At 61.0% G+C, this 13,304-nt stretch overlaps 1 protein-coding gene across 1 annotated transcript; it reads left to right on the forward strand.

Moving 5' to 3' along the window:
- Positions 1-3,821: 3,821 nt before the first annotated feature.
- On the forward strand, positions 3,822-10,089 carry OPRD1 (opioid receptor delta 1). Its single transcript, XM_068158913.1, has 3 exons — positions 3,822-4,085; positions 8,595-8,944; positions 9,566-10,089. The coding sequence occupies exons 1-3, from the start codon at positions 3,844-3,846 to the stop codon at positions 10,087-10,089; spliced, it is 1,116 nt and encodes a 371-aa protein (XP_068015014.1). The 5' UTR covers positions 3,822-3,843.
- The last annotated feature ends 3,215 nt before the right edge of the window (positions 10,090-13,304 follow it).

The following is a 13,304-nucleotide window of genomic DNA, read 5'->3' on the forward strand; positions in this document are numbered from 1 at the left end:
GCACCAGGACACACAGTCCTCATGTCACAGCCAAGTCTTCCCCAGGACACAGGGTCTGTGTGTCCTGGTTCCTGTGCAGGCATCAGGACGCGTGGTCCCCAGGGCCCAGAGGGTGCAGCCCTGTCGGGACACCCGGGATCCTCATTCCCATCACTTCCCTTTGCCAGCAGCTCAAAGCTTTATTTTCTCACAGCAGCTCGGGCTGGAAGCAGCATCCCAGCCTCGATCTCCCCCTTCCCAAGATGGTTCACTGAGGAGATGACTCACAGGTTGTTAACGCTCCCGACACGAAGCAGCAGCGATGCCACCTCCGAGAGCCAGCCGGGGAGGGGGTGCAGCCTGGGCTCACAGCTCCTCGGCACCCGGGGAGACGCTGCCCATTCCCAATCAGTGCTCCATTGTCAGCCAAAAGCAGCGCTGAGGGGGGCGTGGAAAGACCGAAATAAACATCAGGGGAAAAAAGATTCCTGTGGGGACTAAGTCCCCCGAGGATGGGCTACAGCGCAGGGTCCTCACTGCCAGCAGGACTCGAGCAGGCTGGCAGCGCCCTTGATCCCTGTCCTTGGCCCTGCTACAGGGCCAGGCATGATCCCGACTGAAGGAGAAGGGTTTCGTGACCCCTCAGATAAAACCTTCAGTTTGGAGACATTTGTTGAGGGCTCAGGACGAAGGAGGAACCCATCCTGTGTGTGAGAAGCCTCAGTGCACCCAGCCCTGGGTGGGAGCAAGGGGCTCAGGACAGGGTGGCACCGGCACCAGCACCACCCCAGAGAGGAAGCAGTCTCCTTTGTGTCCTGAGAACACTGAGAACACCTTGGGGGACACCAGTGGCATCACCCCTTGAGACAGCATCGGTCTTCAGGAACGGATTTGATGCCTGCAAAGCTCCGAGCTGCGATTTCCGTCCCACCTCCTGCCGCAGCTCCAAGCGCGGCCATCTGACAGCAGCACGTCCGGCTATGCAAATGCCCTGCCCTAGGAGACAGGCTCCCTGCACACAATGCCAAGGAAAGAACGCTGCAAGAAGCCTCCCCCCTGCCCACCCAGCCAGGCAGAATGGCGAGGCAGGGAAGAATCTCATCTAATTTTAACTCCCCTGACGATGGGCTTTGTTCTTTCCCAGCAGCTGCCCCGCAAGGTATGAAAACACTCAGCTCTGTTGACGTGGGAAAACAAAACACACAAATCAGCCTATTTTCCTCTTCAAGGCCAATTTATCTGGAGCTGTCAGCACAGGCAGGGGAAGTGATGAGCTCCAGGGAATCGAGGGGGAGCAGCTTGGACCCGCAGCTCAGTGGGTACTGGTGTGGTTGGGCTGATGCTCTTGGAGCATCTGATCCATGCACTCCCTGTCCTGCAAGGCCCCCAAACCTCTCAGACCTGCAGAACAAAGAGGGTGACACTTCCTGCTGCTCTCCCCCAAGGTGTGACCCTGGACATGGGCCAAGTTAGACCTCTGAACAAAGCAACATTCCCCAAGGGTGGCTCACCACAAGCTGGGCTCCAGTCGGGGTGCAGACACCACCCTGCTCCTTTTGCAGGCAGCTTTTGGGGTGCTGCAGCACCCACCCGGACATCTCGCAGGCTGCCCAGAGAGGTGGGAGCTGCCCCATCCCTGAACCATTCCAAGCCAGCTTGTGTGGGGCTCTGAGAGACCTGCTCTGGTTGGGGATGTCCCTGCTGAGTGCAGGGGGCTGGTCTGGATGGGCTTTGAGGTGATGCCTCTGATGCCACCTCCCTGCCTCAGTTTCCCCATTTTGGGACCTACATGCGTGGCCCTGGCCCAGCTCATCGGCAGAGCAGCAGCCAGGGCAGGCAGATGAGCAGTGAAGCCCTTTAAAGGTTTTCCATTTGCTTTGTGCTTCCGCTGGGTTTATTTTTAACATCCCAGATGAAGCCAGCGGCAAGTGGAGCTGAGCGGCTGCAGGAACCTGCCAGCACGGTGAGCCCTTGGCACACAACCCCCTGGAACAGGGTTGGTGTGAGGGCTCTGGCTGTGCTGAGAGCCACAGGAAGGGATGAGCCCTCTTCTGAAGAGCACCTCAGCCACGCTGGGAGCTGCTTTGCACTCCCTGGCCAAAGCTTTCCCTCCCGCTGGGAGCCACCGGCAGCAGGGCTGCGTCAGAGTCCTGCGCAACACGGCCCCAGGCCCTTGCCCCTTGTCACCCGGGGAGGTGTTTAAGCTTCCTGTCCCCGAGGACAAGCAGGTATGGGACTGGCTGGGACAGAGCCCTCTGTTTTGCCCTAGCTTTTGGTGCCTCTTTGCAAAACCATCACAGCACTAGGAAGGGCCTGTGGGCAGCAGGCTGGTGCATGGCTTGGTGACCAAAGTGCAGGACCCAAGGCAGCTATAGTCCACTAAAGCCATCCCTGTGCTCCCAGTTTCTGCCTACACACATGCCACCAGCCCTCTGGGGCACTGCCAGAGTCGCTGAAGCCCTCCTTGCATGACGGCAGAGACCTACCACATGTCCTTGGTCAATGGCCCAGGAGCTGTTTTCACCAGAGGCAGAGGATGGATGAGGAGCTGCTAACTCCCTGCTCAGCTCTTGATGAGGTATCTGGATGCTTCCACACTGCAGGGGTTGGATGCTGGCAGTGCTGCGCAGGCTGAAACCCTCCTCTGCAGGGCTGAAACAGCTCCCGGCCTGTCCTCCAGGTCCTCTGACTCCTTCTCTGTCTCACCCCAAACTGTAGAAAACCACCCCCACTGTGTCCCAGGGCAGAGGGCAGTGAGGGAATCCATCCCCAAAGTAAAGCAATGATGGACCCCCCCAAAATGGGTCCCTGCAGCCCCCACACCCACTGGGAATCCAGCAAAAATAAAGCTGCTTTGTAGACCCTGAAGAGGGGGGAGGCCTGCAAAGGGGGGGGCCTGCCCCAAGGAGGGTGAGGATGACCTTCAGCAACCCACAAGCCCAGCTCTGCCGAGCAGATGGTGCTGATGGGCAGCACTGTTTGCACCTCCACCCTGCAGCATCCCTCCTCAGGATCCCTCCTAGCTCCCCGCTGCTCCCTCTAACTCCCCCAGCATCCCTCCTAATTCTCCCAGAATCCCCCCAGCCTCCCCCCCCATCCCTCCTGTGTCCCCCTGGAAAACCCCCCCCAAACCACCTCAGCATCCACCCCAATCCATCCAAACCCCCCACCCCACAGTGTAAGGGCAGGGGAGATAAGGAGGGGGAGAAGCAGCACAGGGTGGTAGTGGACAGCAGGTGGCGGCTCTGCTGTGGGGACAAAGGAGCTGTTTGTGTCCCCCTGCTCCTTCCAGACAAAGGAAAACTAAAGCAGCCATTGCAGCCCCCCTGAAGCTGGCTCCTCCCGGGGTGCTCAGGGCTGGCTCCACATCCCTCGATGGCTCCAGGGGAAGGCGACAGGCAGCGACGGGGACAGGCAGCGGTGGGGACAGGCAGGGATGGAAGGGACACAAGCAGGGATAGGGGGACGCAGGAGCTGGGGGGCACACAGACAGAGGCGGGGAAACGGAGAGCAGGGAGGGAGAAAAGGACCTGCCGGGGAGGGTGGGGAGGGCTGAGGGGCGGAAACGAGCCGAGGAGGGAGCGGAGCGGGCAGGGGAGCGGCGTGTGGGGGGCAGCAGGCAGGGCGCGCGGGGAGCAGACAGGGGAAGACAGCTCGGTGCTGGAAGGCGGTGGGAGGCTGGCAGAGGTGGAGGCAGGCGGCGAGGGGGGCCGCCCCCAGCCCCACGTGGCTCCGGGGACCCGCCGGGTTTATAAAGCGGCTCCGGTGGCGGCGCGGCTCCGGGAGGCGGCGGCGGCGACCGGCAGCGGGGCTCGAACCGCAGGGCTCGGATGCTCCCGGCAGGGCCACGGGCGGCCACGGGCCATGGAGCTGTCCACGGAGCTGCCCACGGGGCTGCCCACGGAGCTGGTCACGGCTGCTGCGACCACTTGGGACAATGGCACCGCCTGGCCCCCCCTGCCCGGCCATGGGGGCAACGAGACAGGGTCAGAACGGGCCAAGAACGCCACGTCCATCCTCATCGCCGTCGTCATCACCGCGCTCTACTCTGTGGTGTGCGTGGTGGGGCTGCTGGGCAACGTCCTGGTCATGTACGGCATCGTCAGGTGAGGACAGGGTGTCCCCACGCACACCGGCCTGGGTCGTGGGGAAGGTGTGAGAAGGGCATGGGGAGGGCTGGGGGAGAGGGGCGAGAGCTGGTGGGTGAGGGTGCACCGTGGGTGGGTGTGTGTCAAGTGAGAGATGGCAGCTGGAGATGGTGAGCATGAGGTGAGGGAGAGGTGAGGGGGAAGGAGGGAGAGTGACCCAGGACCAAGTGTGAGCCACGTGTGAGATGGGCACAGGAGTGACCATGTGCCAGCACTTGTGACCAGGACCCAGTGTGCAGCAGGGCCGAGCGTGCTCCGGGCGTGAGCAGCAGCCGTGAGCAGGTAGCCCCGGGGTGGGTGGGCAGCACACGTGCGTGGGGGATGTCTCCAGGTGCTGCGTGAGAGGAAAAGGCCAAGATGTGGGAGCATGGAGCACGGGGGGAGCTGAGGTGGGGGGGAGCTGGGGGGGCACAGCCTGAGCCCTGTGTGGGGACTGGGGGGGCAGAAGGCACAGGACTGGGCAGGCTGTGCTTGGAGAGGCTGGAGGGTGTATTGCCGCCACCCAAACGGCACCACAAAGAGCTATCCCCCACGCACCCACTCCACAGCCGGGGCAGAGGGGCTGGTGGGGTCCCTCTGGTACCTTCCCGCCCCATCTGTGGGAGCTGGGCTGCAGAGGCTGCGGTTTGCCCACCCCCAGCCCTGCCCTGGGCTCCTGCAGCCACCTGGCTCCTGCTTTTCTCTAACAAAGAGCAGGAGCCTGCTCTGCCCAGCCCCAGCTCGCTCCACAGCCCAGCTGGCCCCTGCCCCCCCCGTGAGCACAGCCACCCACTCGTGTCCTGGAGCCCCTGAACCCTGTCTGGGCTCTGTCCAGCGTGGTGGTGGCAAAGCAGGTGCCATGGTAGGACCTTAGCTGCTGGAAGCATCTCCACTGTGGTTTTGCTGGGCAGGGAGGGGGTCTGCAGGGTCTCTGCACCCCAGGAGAAGCAGCAGGACCCCAGTGTCCCCCTTGTCAGCAGACCTGGCATGGTGAGGCACTGCTGTACCCGGCCCTGGGGTGCAAAATTCCCTGCCCATGCCAGCCCCTTTGACCATAGCTGATCCCAGCTGGGGAAGAGGGGGTGGCACCTTGGCCAAGGCTGCTGTTAACAGGGGACACTAAGGCCAAGGCTTGCAGACCACAGGACCACCAGTGGCAATGGGGATTGGCAGACCCCACTGTGTCCCCCAGCCCCCTGACAGCAGAGGCAGGAGCTGCACTGGTGGTCACAGTGCAGTGACTTCAGCCCTGCCACCTGGCTGGAGGGAGCAGAGGCCTCACTGCATGCCAGGTTCCCACCACCCCATGCCATGCTGGACAGGGCTTGTCCCAGGGGAGCCCCAGATCCATGGGGCTAGCCCAAATTGCCCTCATCCCAGGGGCTGCTGTCACCCCAGCTGAGGCCAAAACCCAGGGGCCAAACCAGAGCTTGTGGCTGGATTTAGGCAAAGCCCAAAATTGCTCATTTTTAACCCTTTCCATTCCACACCACCCAGCACCACGGTGTGAGGCTGGCACAGCCTGGCACTGCCTGCACGTGAAATAAAGGCAGTGACTCACTGAGGGGGAAAGGAACCTGGCCTGAAACGTGCCCAGGAGTCAGCAGGGCTGCCTGGCACCCTCATGCCTGGCACCCTCGTGGCTGGCACCCTGCAGTTTTGGTTAGCTGTGCTGTGTGTTTCTACCCCCCAGGAGGATGGGCAGGCAGGTGCTGGGCTGGGGGTGCCACTCCTTGGTCCTGCCCACTCTGGGATGGGATTTTTCATTGCCTTGAAGCAGCTTTGAAAACTTCCCACCCAGACTGCAAAAGCAGCTGAAGGTGCTGGCTGCAGAGCCAGAGGCCAGGGAGGATGCCAGGCTCAGGATGAGGGTTATCAGACCCCCCCCCAGCTGCTGCTGCTTGGCCACAAAAGGGAAGGCATTTCGGAGGCAGCAACACTGTGCCAGCAGCTCCTCACTGCTTAACCAACCTCACCCATCCCTTGGCCTGACTCCATGCCACCCACAGGCCCCAGCCCCGTGTAGCCCAACCCATTGCTTGATGCTCCCCTCCAGGCTGGGAGCACAGAGCCCAGCACTGAGCCTGCCTGGAGCTCCACAGGAGGTTTGGGAGCAGAGCTGCTCCACACCAGCAGGGCTGAGGCCAGCACCAGACAAGTTCCCCTGGAGAGAGCAGGGTGGGATCAGCTCCAGGCTGAGACCTTGCTGCTGGGGAGATGCTGGACACTGTGGCCCTGGGGACACCTCACCATGTCACCTCCTGCCACCCTTGGGACCTGGGCATGGTGTCTGAGCAGTGGATCCTATGGGGCTTGGGGACCTGGAGCTGAGCATCACAGAATCATGGAAGGGTGGAAAATGCAGCAGCAGGCAGCAGCAGGCAGCAGCAGGCAGCAGCGCAGAGCCCCACACCAGAGCCCATGAGTGCCAGGGAGCAGGGGCACGCAGGACCCTGCTGCACAGCCCCCATCTGAGCTCCCCAAAACGGGCACCCAGCACCCCGGAGAGCCAAGCACAGCCAAACCCCAAAGCAGTCCTTGCCCCGAGCAGCCAAACCCAGCGGAGTGCCCGGAGGGAGCTCAGCCTCACCAGCACCCTCCAGCAGCAGCCAGTGACAGCTCTGCCATTGCCACTGCGTCACTGGCAGCTTCTTACCCCTTCCAAAAAGCAATTTGCAGCTGCAAGCTCAGGCCTGTGTGTGCCCAGGCCCCTGCAGAGCCCATCAACCCCCTGCCAGCTCCAGCACGGGCATCACTGTGCTGGGCACAGGATTTGCTCAGCCAGGCTCTTTGGGTGGCTCTGAGCAGCTCCAGGAGGCTGGCACCTGGGTTCCTTCACCTCTTTATCTTCTGAGTGTCCTGGGGAGCTGAGGAGTCCCTGCTTGGGGGGTCCATGGCTGCTGGAACACGGAGCTTCCCCGTGCTTGCTCCACCTCCTCCAGCCTTGTCTCTGCCCCAGCTCCTTCCAGACTGGCTCCTGCCACACTGGCTCCTTCAGGTGGGGGGGTTCCAGTCAAGGCAGTGCCTTAACTGTGAGACTCTGTCAGCCCAGGGAGCTCCACAGCACAGGCTGCCAGCTTGCAGGCCAGGACCTGCCCTGCAGCTCCTTGCAGGCTCTTCCCTGGAGCAGCTGTGCTGGTTGTAGCTCAGGAAGTCACGGAGATGAGCTCCCCCTGCCCTGTGCAGAGGGTTTGACCCTCATCCTGATCCTGGAGGGGGTTGAATCCTGCCCTAAACCCCCAGCTCTGGGGGCTAATTTGTCACCCCCATCATACCAACCATCCCAGCATCATCTTCACCATCCCAGCCATCCTCATCATTCCAACCATCCCCATCGTGGCCTTGCCTCCTCCCTGGCCCCAGCAGGGGGCTGGAGAAGCCCTCACCCAGCGCAGCTGGGCACATCTGTCAGAGCACAGCATCAGTGCCCGATTTTGTTGCACTGCACTGGAGAAGCTGAGCTCAGAGAAGTCTGAATTTACCCAAAAGGACAATTTTCTGCCCTGGGTGAGGCACAAGCTGACAACAGGAGGAATTCTCAGCTTTTGGTCTAACCTGCAATGAAGCAGCTCCAAGAGCTGCATTTGCAGAGGAGCCTGGGAGGTGACACTGAGGAGAGCTGGAAAGGACTCCCCAGGGAAAGGGGTTTGGTTTGTTGGGGTTTTTAAATGTCTGATTTCCTATAAAAGCTCTCAAATGTTCCCACCCTGGGCCAGGGGCTGCTGCCTGCAGCCCAGATGAGCAAGACAGGAACGCGGCTGGGGCTGGGCTGCTGCTTTCCCCCAGGGAGGATGGAATCAGGGAATGGTTTGGGTGGGAAAGGATCTCTAAGGGTCACCTGGTGCAGCCCTCAGGCAGCAGGGACATCCCCAGCCAGAGCCCCAAACAACCTCACCTGGAGCAGGATTCCTCAAAGGCTCTGGAGCTCCAGCCTGGCTAATTGGGCTGCTTCCAGATGGCCTCCTTCCGGGGGTAATCGATCCCAGTTCTGCAGGGAGAGGCGGGAGGCAGGTTGGATAATCAGGATTTACTGGGTGGAAAATCAGATAATGGAGACCTGGGGAGGGGAAGGACCTGGTGCAGCTGCTTCAGGGCACTGGAGGAAATCGACTGAGCTGGAGAAATGACTTCTCTAGAGCTGTCTTCAGATGTCCTTTGAGTCTTTACTCCAAGGCATGGGAACAGGAGTGCCCTGCCTGGGCAGCTGAGGGACCATGGTAGAGTCCAACCGTGGTCTGCAGGTCCCAGCTCAGCACCCTGTGCTCAGCACACACCCAGACAAAACCTTCTCCCCCTCTTGCACCATGAGCCTATCAAGTTGTGCCCCCTCCTCACCATGCTGAGCGTGTAGACCCCTCCTGGGGCACAGGGGTTGGACTGGATGACCTTCAAAGGTCCCTTCCATCCCCAACCACTCCATGACTCAAAGCCTTCTGTGGTAAGCCAGCCCTGACCACCTGCCACGGCCTCCTCCGCTGCCACCCCCAGGTACACCAAGATGAAGACAGCCACCAACATCTACATCTTCAACCTGGCCCTGGCAGACGCCCTGGCCACCAGCACGCTGCCCTTCCAGAGCGCCAAGTACCTGATGGAGACGTGGCCCTTCGGGGAGCTGCTCTGCAAGGTGGTGCTGTCCATTGACTACTACAACATGTTCAGCAGCATCCTCACCCTCACCATGATGAGCGTCGATCGCTACATCGCCGTCTGCCACCCCGTCAGGGCCCTGGACTTCCGCACCCCGGCCAAGGCCAAGGTCATCAATGTCTGCATCTGGCTGCTCTCCTCCCTCATTGGGGTGCCCATCATGGTCATGGCAGTCACCAAGGCAAAAGGCAAGTGGCTTCTAGGCGAGGGTCCCCCCCTGTCCCATCTGCCCACCCCTGGCAAACCCAAGCCACTCGGTCCTGTGGCGGGTCGGAGCTCGGCGACAGGCAGCCCTCCGTGGGGCCATGAACCTGCCCTGGCGTGGAAGAGTCATTGTCCCACAAACTGTCACCCCCCTTCCCCAACGCCAGTCCAAGCAGTGCCTCTGCCCAGCTCCTGGGGTGTAAATCAGGTGCTTGAAAACACCCCCAGTGCCACAGCAAAGTGCCCAGGTGGCCCACACCGAGATTTGCAGCCCCTGCTAAGAATGCCCTGGGCATCCTGAGGAAGAGGACAGGTTTCAGTGGAAGGTGGCGTGGGGACATGTCCACCATGGGGCCTGGGAGGACACAGCATGGGGGTGGCTTGGGAGGCTCTGTGGGGAGCGAGCCCCTGGGGTGCTGGACCCACTACATCCCCTCGGCACCCTGCAGGCAGGGGGCTGGTAGCACCAAGCTGCTGGGCACCTGTCTCCTCGAGCTTTCAGCAAGCATGGAGGTGCCCAGGCCTGGCCAAGCAGAGCTACCTGGCACCCACAGCAGGCACCCACAGCAGGCACCCAGCAGCTCCCTCTGTGCCCTCTCCTGCAGATGGGGTGGTGCTGTGCACGCTGCAGTTCCCTGACCCTGCCCTCTACTGGGACACTGTCACCAAGATCTGCGTCTTCATCTTCGCCTTCCTGGTGCCCATCCTGGTGATCACCATCTGCTACGGGCTGATGATCCTGCGGCTGCGCAGCGTGCGCCTGCTCTCGGGCTCCAGGGAGAAGGACCGCAGCCTGCGGCGCATCACGCGCATGGTGCTGGTGGTGGTGGCAGCCTTCATCGTCTGCTGGGCTCCCATCCACATCTTCGTCATGGTCTGGACGCTGGTGGACATCGACAAGCGGAACCCCTACGTGCTGGCCAGCCTGCACCTCTGCATCGCGCTGGGCTACACCAACAGCAGCCTCAACCCCCTGCTCTATGCCTTCCTGGACGAGAACTTCAAGAGATGCTTCCGGGAGTTCTGCGTCCCCTGCGGCAGAGCTCCCCCCGGCCAGCCCGGCACCGCCCGCGGCACCGCCCGCGGCACCGCCCGCGCCCCTGCCCAGCCCCGCTGCCAGCCTGCATGACTAGAGGTGGGCAGCCTCCAGCAGGGCTGCCGGCGCCGGGCAGGGGAGGACCTGCGCTCAGAAGTGACCCAGGTCACCAGCACGGAGCTCTAGCAGTGCCCTGGCCTGGCTCTGCCCGTGGCACCACCGGGCACGCATCAGCCTGGCAGCAAGGGACTGCCCTGACTCTGCTCCCTGGAGAAGCAGGGACAGGGGAACCAGGACCCACCCAGCTTTGTGGGGAGAGGACCAAGACAAGCCCCACAAGGCTGGGCACAGCTGGCAGCCCCCTGCACCCAGCAAGGGCCACTGGCAAAGCCTAGGCCTCTGCCCCTGAAGTCAGTAAGCCTGAGGAGCTCATTAAGGCAGCAATTAGTGGGGACCTGAGCACTTGCTGAAGCAATTGACATGGACTGGGCTCTGCCCAGGGGCCGGTGGGTGAGGGATGTGCAGCACCCTGCCCACAACAAAGCCAAGGAGGACACCAAGGGTTTGGTGTCTGTTTGTTAGTAGAAGACGGTGAAACCACCACCACCATTGCCCAGACAGGGAATGCAGGTGCTGAGGAGGGACACACAGCCCGTGGCAGAGCAGCTCTCGTGCCCCCCGTGGGGATGGAGCCAGCACCCTCTGGAGAGGGAGCTGAGGCTGAAGGCCATCCTGCAGGAGCCACCCAGGGACCTCTGCACCACATCAAATGCTGCTGACATGGAATGGTTCTGGTGAGAAAAAGCCTTCAAGATCATGGAGTCCAAACACTCCCCAACTCTGCCCAGGCTGGGGCTAGCCATGGCCCTCAGCACCACAGCTCTGCAGGGATGGGCATTCAGCCAGCTCCCTGGGCAGCCTGGGCCAGGCTCTGAGAACCCTGGCAGGGACGAAGTTTCTTCTGATGTCCAACCTAAACTGGCCCTGGGGCAACTTGAGGCCATTTCCTCTTCTCCTGTCCCTTGTTCCTTGGGAGCAGAGCCCAAGCCCCACCTGGCTCCAGCCTTTCAGGGAGCTGCAGAGAGCAGTGAGGTCTCCCTCAGCCTCCTCTTCTCCAGCTGAACACCCCCAGCCCCCTCAGCTGCTCCTCCCCAGCCAGGAGCAATGCCTTTCCCCTGGCCTCCCCCTCCCTGAATCCCACCCCCCCCACTCCGTTCTGGCTGTGAGCAGCATCCAGGAGCTGTGAATTTTCCTTCCTCTCACCTTCCCTCCACCAGAGCTGCAGTCAGGAGGTCCAACAGCTGGAGAGAGAGAAGGAGAAGGAGAAGGAGAAGGAGAAGGAGAAGGAGAAGGAGAAGGAGAAGGAGAAGGAGAAGGAGAAGGAGAAGGAGAAGGAGAAGGAGAAGGAGAAGGAGAAGGAGAAGGAGAAGGAGAAGGAGAAGGAGAAGGAGAAGGAGAAGGCTGGGAGGGAGCAGTAACAGCGTTTAGTGGACAAATTGCTGCAGCTGGAGGAAGCAGGCAGCTGCTGGATCCACCTGGGGCTCAGGGCGTGGGGGCTGGCTGCAGTCTGGACTGTCTCTGGTTTTCCAGTTACATCAATTTAGCCTAATCAGGGCCATTACTTCTCCTCCCCAGCTTCAGCCTCCCCGTCAGGAGGGCTGAGCCCCGGAGGCAGCTGCAGCATTTCTCTGCCAGAGGAAGCAAAGGGGGCCAGAGGCCCCACCCTCATCTCCCCTCAGTCACTGCCGCAGCAGCCAGCGATGCTCCTCCTCTGCCTGCTCCCTGTCCACTCCCACCACAAGCAAAAGCCACCTGCTCAGTCTTGCATATCTACAGCTCCTGGCCAAGGATCCTGAGGAGCCCCTTGCAGTTGTGGAGAGAGTCCTGGGCCACCAGCAGAGACAAACTTGATCTCCTCACCTGCCCTCACAGGCCTGGCTGTGGTGCATCTGGTGTGGGATGGGGATCCAGCTTCTTCCCACCCAAAACCATCTCCCCCAGTCCCTTGTTCAGGCTGGGAGTCCCAGGGCTCAAATCTTAGCCCAGAGAATCAGAGACTGGTAGGGGTTGGAAGAGAACTCTGGAGATCACTCAGTGCCACCCTCCTGCCAGAGCAGGGACACCCAGGGCAGGACACAGAACACATCCAGATGGGGCTTGAAAGTCTCCATGGGCAGCCTGCTCCAGGGACACACCACTGGGAGCTGCCCATGAGGATCCATGGTGCAGCTGGGACAGGTGAAGGCCACCTTTGTGCTTCTGTAGATAGCTCTGTGTGCAGCTCTGTAGCTGTGTGGAACCCCAGTGAGCAGCTCACCCCCATCCCACCCCTCTCTACAGCAGCCCCAGCTGCTTGCTGTGTGGTGGAGCTCAGGCTCCTGCTGAACCTGCTGGGGCCACAGCAGCAGGCAGGACCTCAGCAAGGGCTTCAGGCACCACCCCAGCTCCAGCCCTGGGCCTTGGGGCTTTGCTGGTGCTGCTGTAGAGGATCCTTGCATTCTACTACAATAAATTAAATAAAAGCAAAGACATCAAGCAGCTCCCAGCTCTCCTTTGACTCTTGGGCACTGAAAGTCACAGAATCATTGAATCCTGCCTTGGGAGGGTCCTCAAGGACCACCTGGTCCAAACTTTCATAGATTCACAGAGTCATAGAATGGGTTGGGTTGGAAGGGACCTTGAAGACCATCCAGCTCCAAGCCCCTGCCATGGGCAGGGACACCTCCCACCAACCCAGGCTGCTCAAGGCCTCATCCAGCCTTCCAGGACATCCCCATGGTCACGCTGGGAGGTACTGCTCAGGTTTCCAGCCTGAACAAAAGGGCTCAGGGAGGTGACACCACCCAAGGACCAGACCTTCATCAAGGACCTGTGGGACCCCACACTCCACAGCAGTCTCTTTAATTAGTCCAGGGAAAACCACCCGGCCCTGGCAGCAGCCAGCTCTGCGATAATTAAAGCTCATTTCCTCTTTGAGGCAGGAAAAGGAGGACAAGAAATCAGCTCAGCATCCCCCAAACCCTCTGAAGATGCAATTCCCTCCTGGCAGAGCCTGCACAGCTGGAGTTTGGTGTCCAAATAAAGAAACAGAGAATAAGAGAATTGGTTTGACTGGAAGAGAGCCCCGAGGTCCTGGAGTCCAACCTTTGACCACAGCCACTAAAACACCTTCAAACCTCAAAGATGGTAAAGAGCAAGGGGAACAAATTCCCTAGCAAAAGCCCCACAAAATGCTTTGCTTTGGGAGGCACAAAGAGCCTGGCACCACCAGAGCTCATCCTCCACGGCTGCTCGAAGCCCCAAATCCC

This window comes from Melanerpes formicivorus, unplaced genomic scaffold (assembly GCF_026170545.1).
Source record: "Melanerpes formicivorus ecotype bairdi unplaced genomic scaffold, bMelFor1.0.p_v2 SCAF_45, whole genome shotgun sequence".
Lineage (NCBI taxonomy): Eukaryota > Metazoa > Chordata > Aves > Piciformes > Picidae > Melanerpes > Melanerpes formicivorus.

Excerpts from the sequence above, each read along its gene's own strand:
- OPRD1 (XM_068158913.1), top strand. The coding sequence starts at position 3,844 with ATGGAGCTGTCCACGGAGCTGCCCACGGGGCTGCCCACGGAGCTGGTC. Across the intron at positions 4,086-8,594 it reads GTCATGTACGGCATCGTCAG|GTACACCAAGATGAAGACAG; the intron begins GTGAGGACAGGG and ends TGCCACCCCCAG. Across the intron at positions 8,945-9,565 it reads GGCAGTCACCAAGGCAAAAG|ATGGGGTGGTGCTGTGCACG; the intron begins GCAAGTGGCTTC and ends CCTCTCCTGCAG.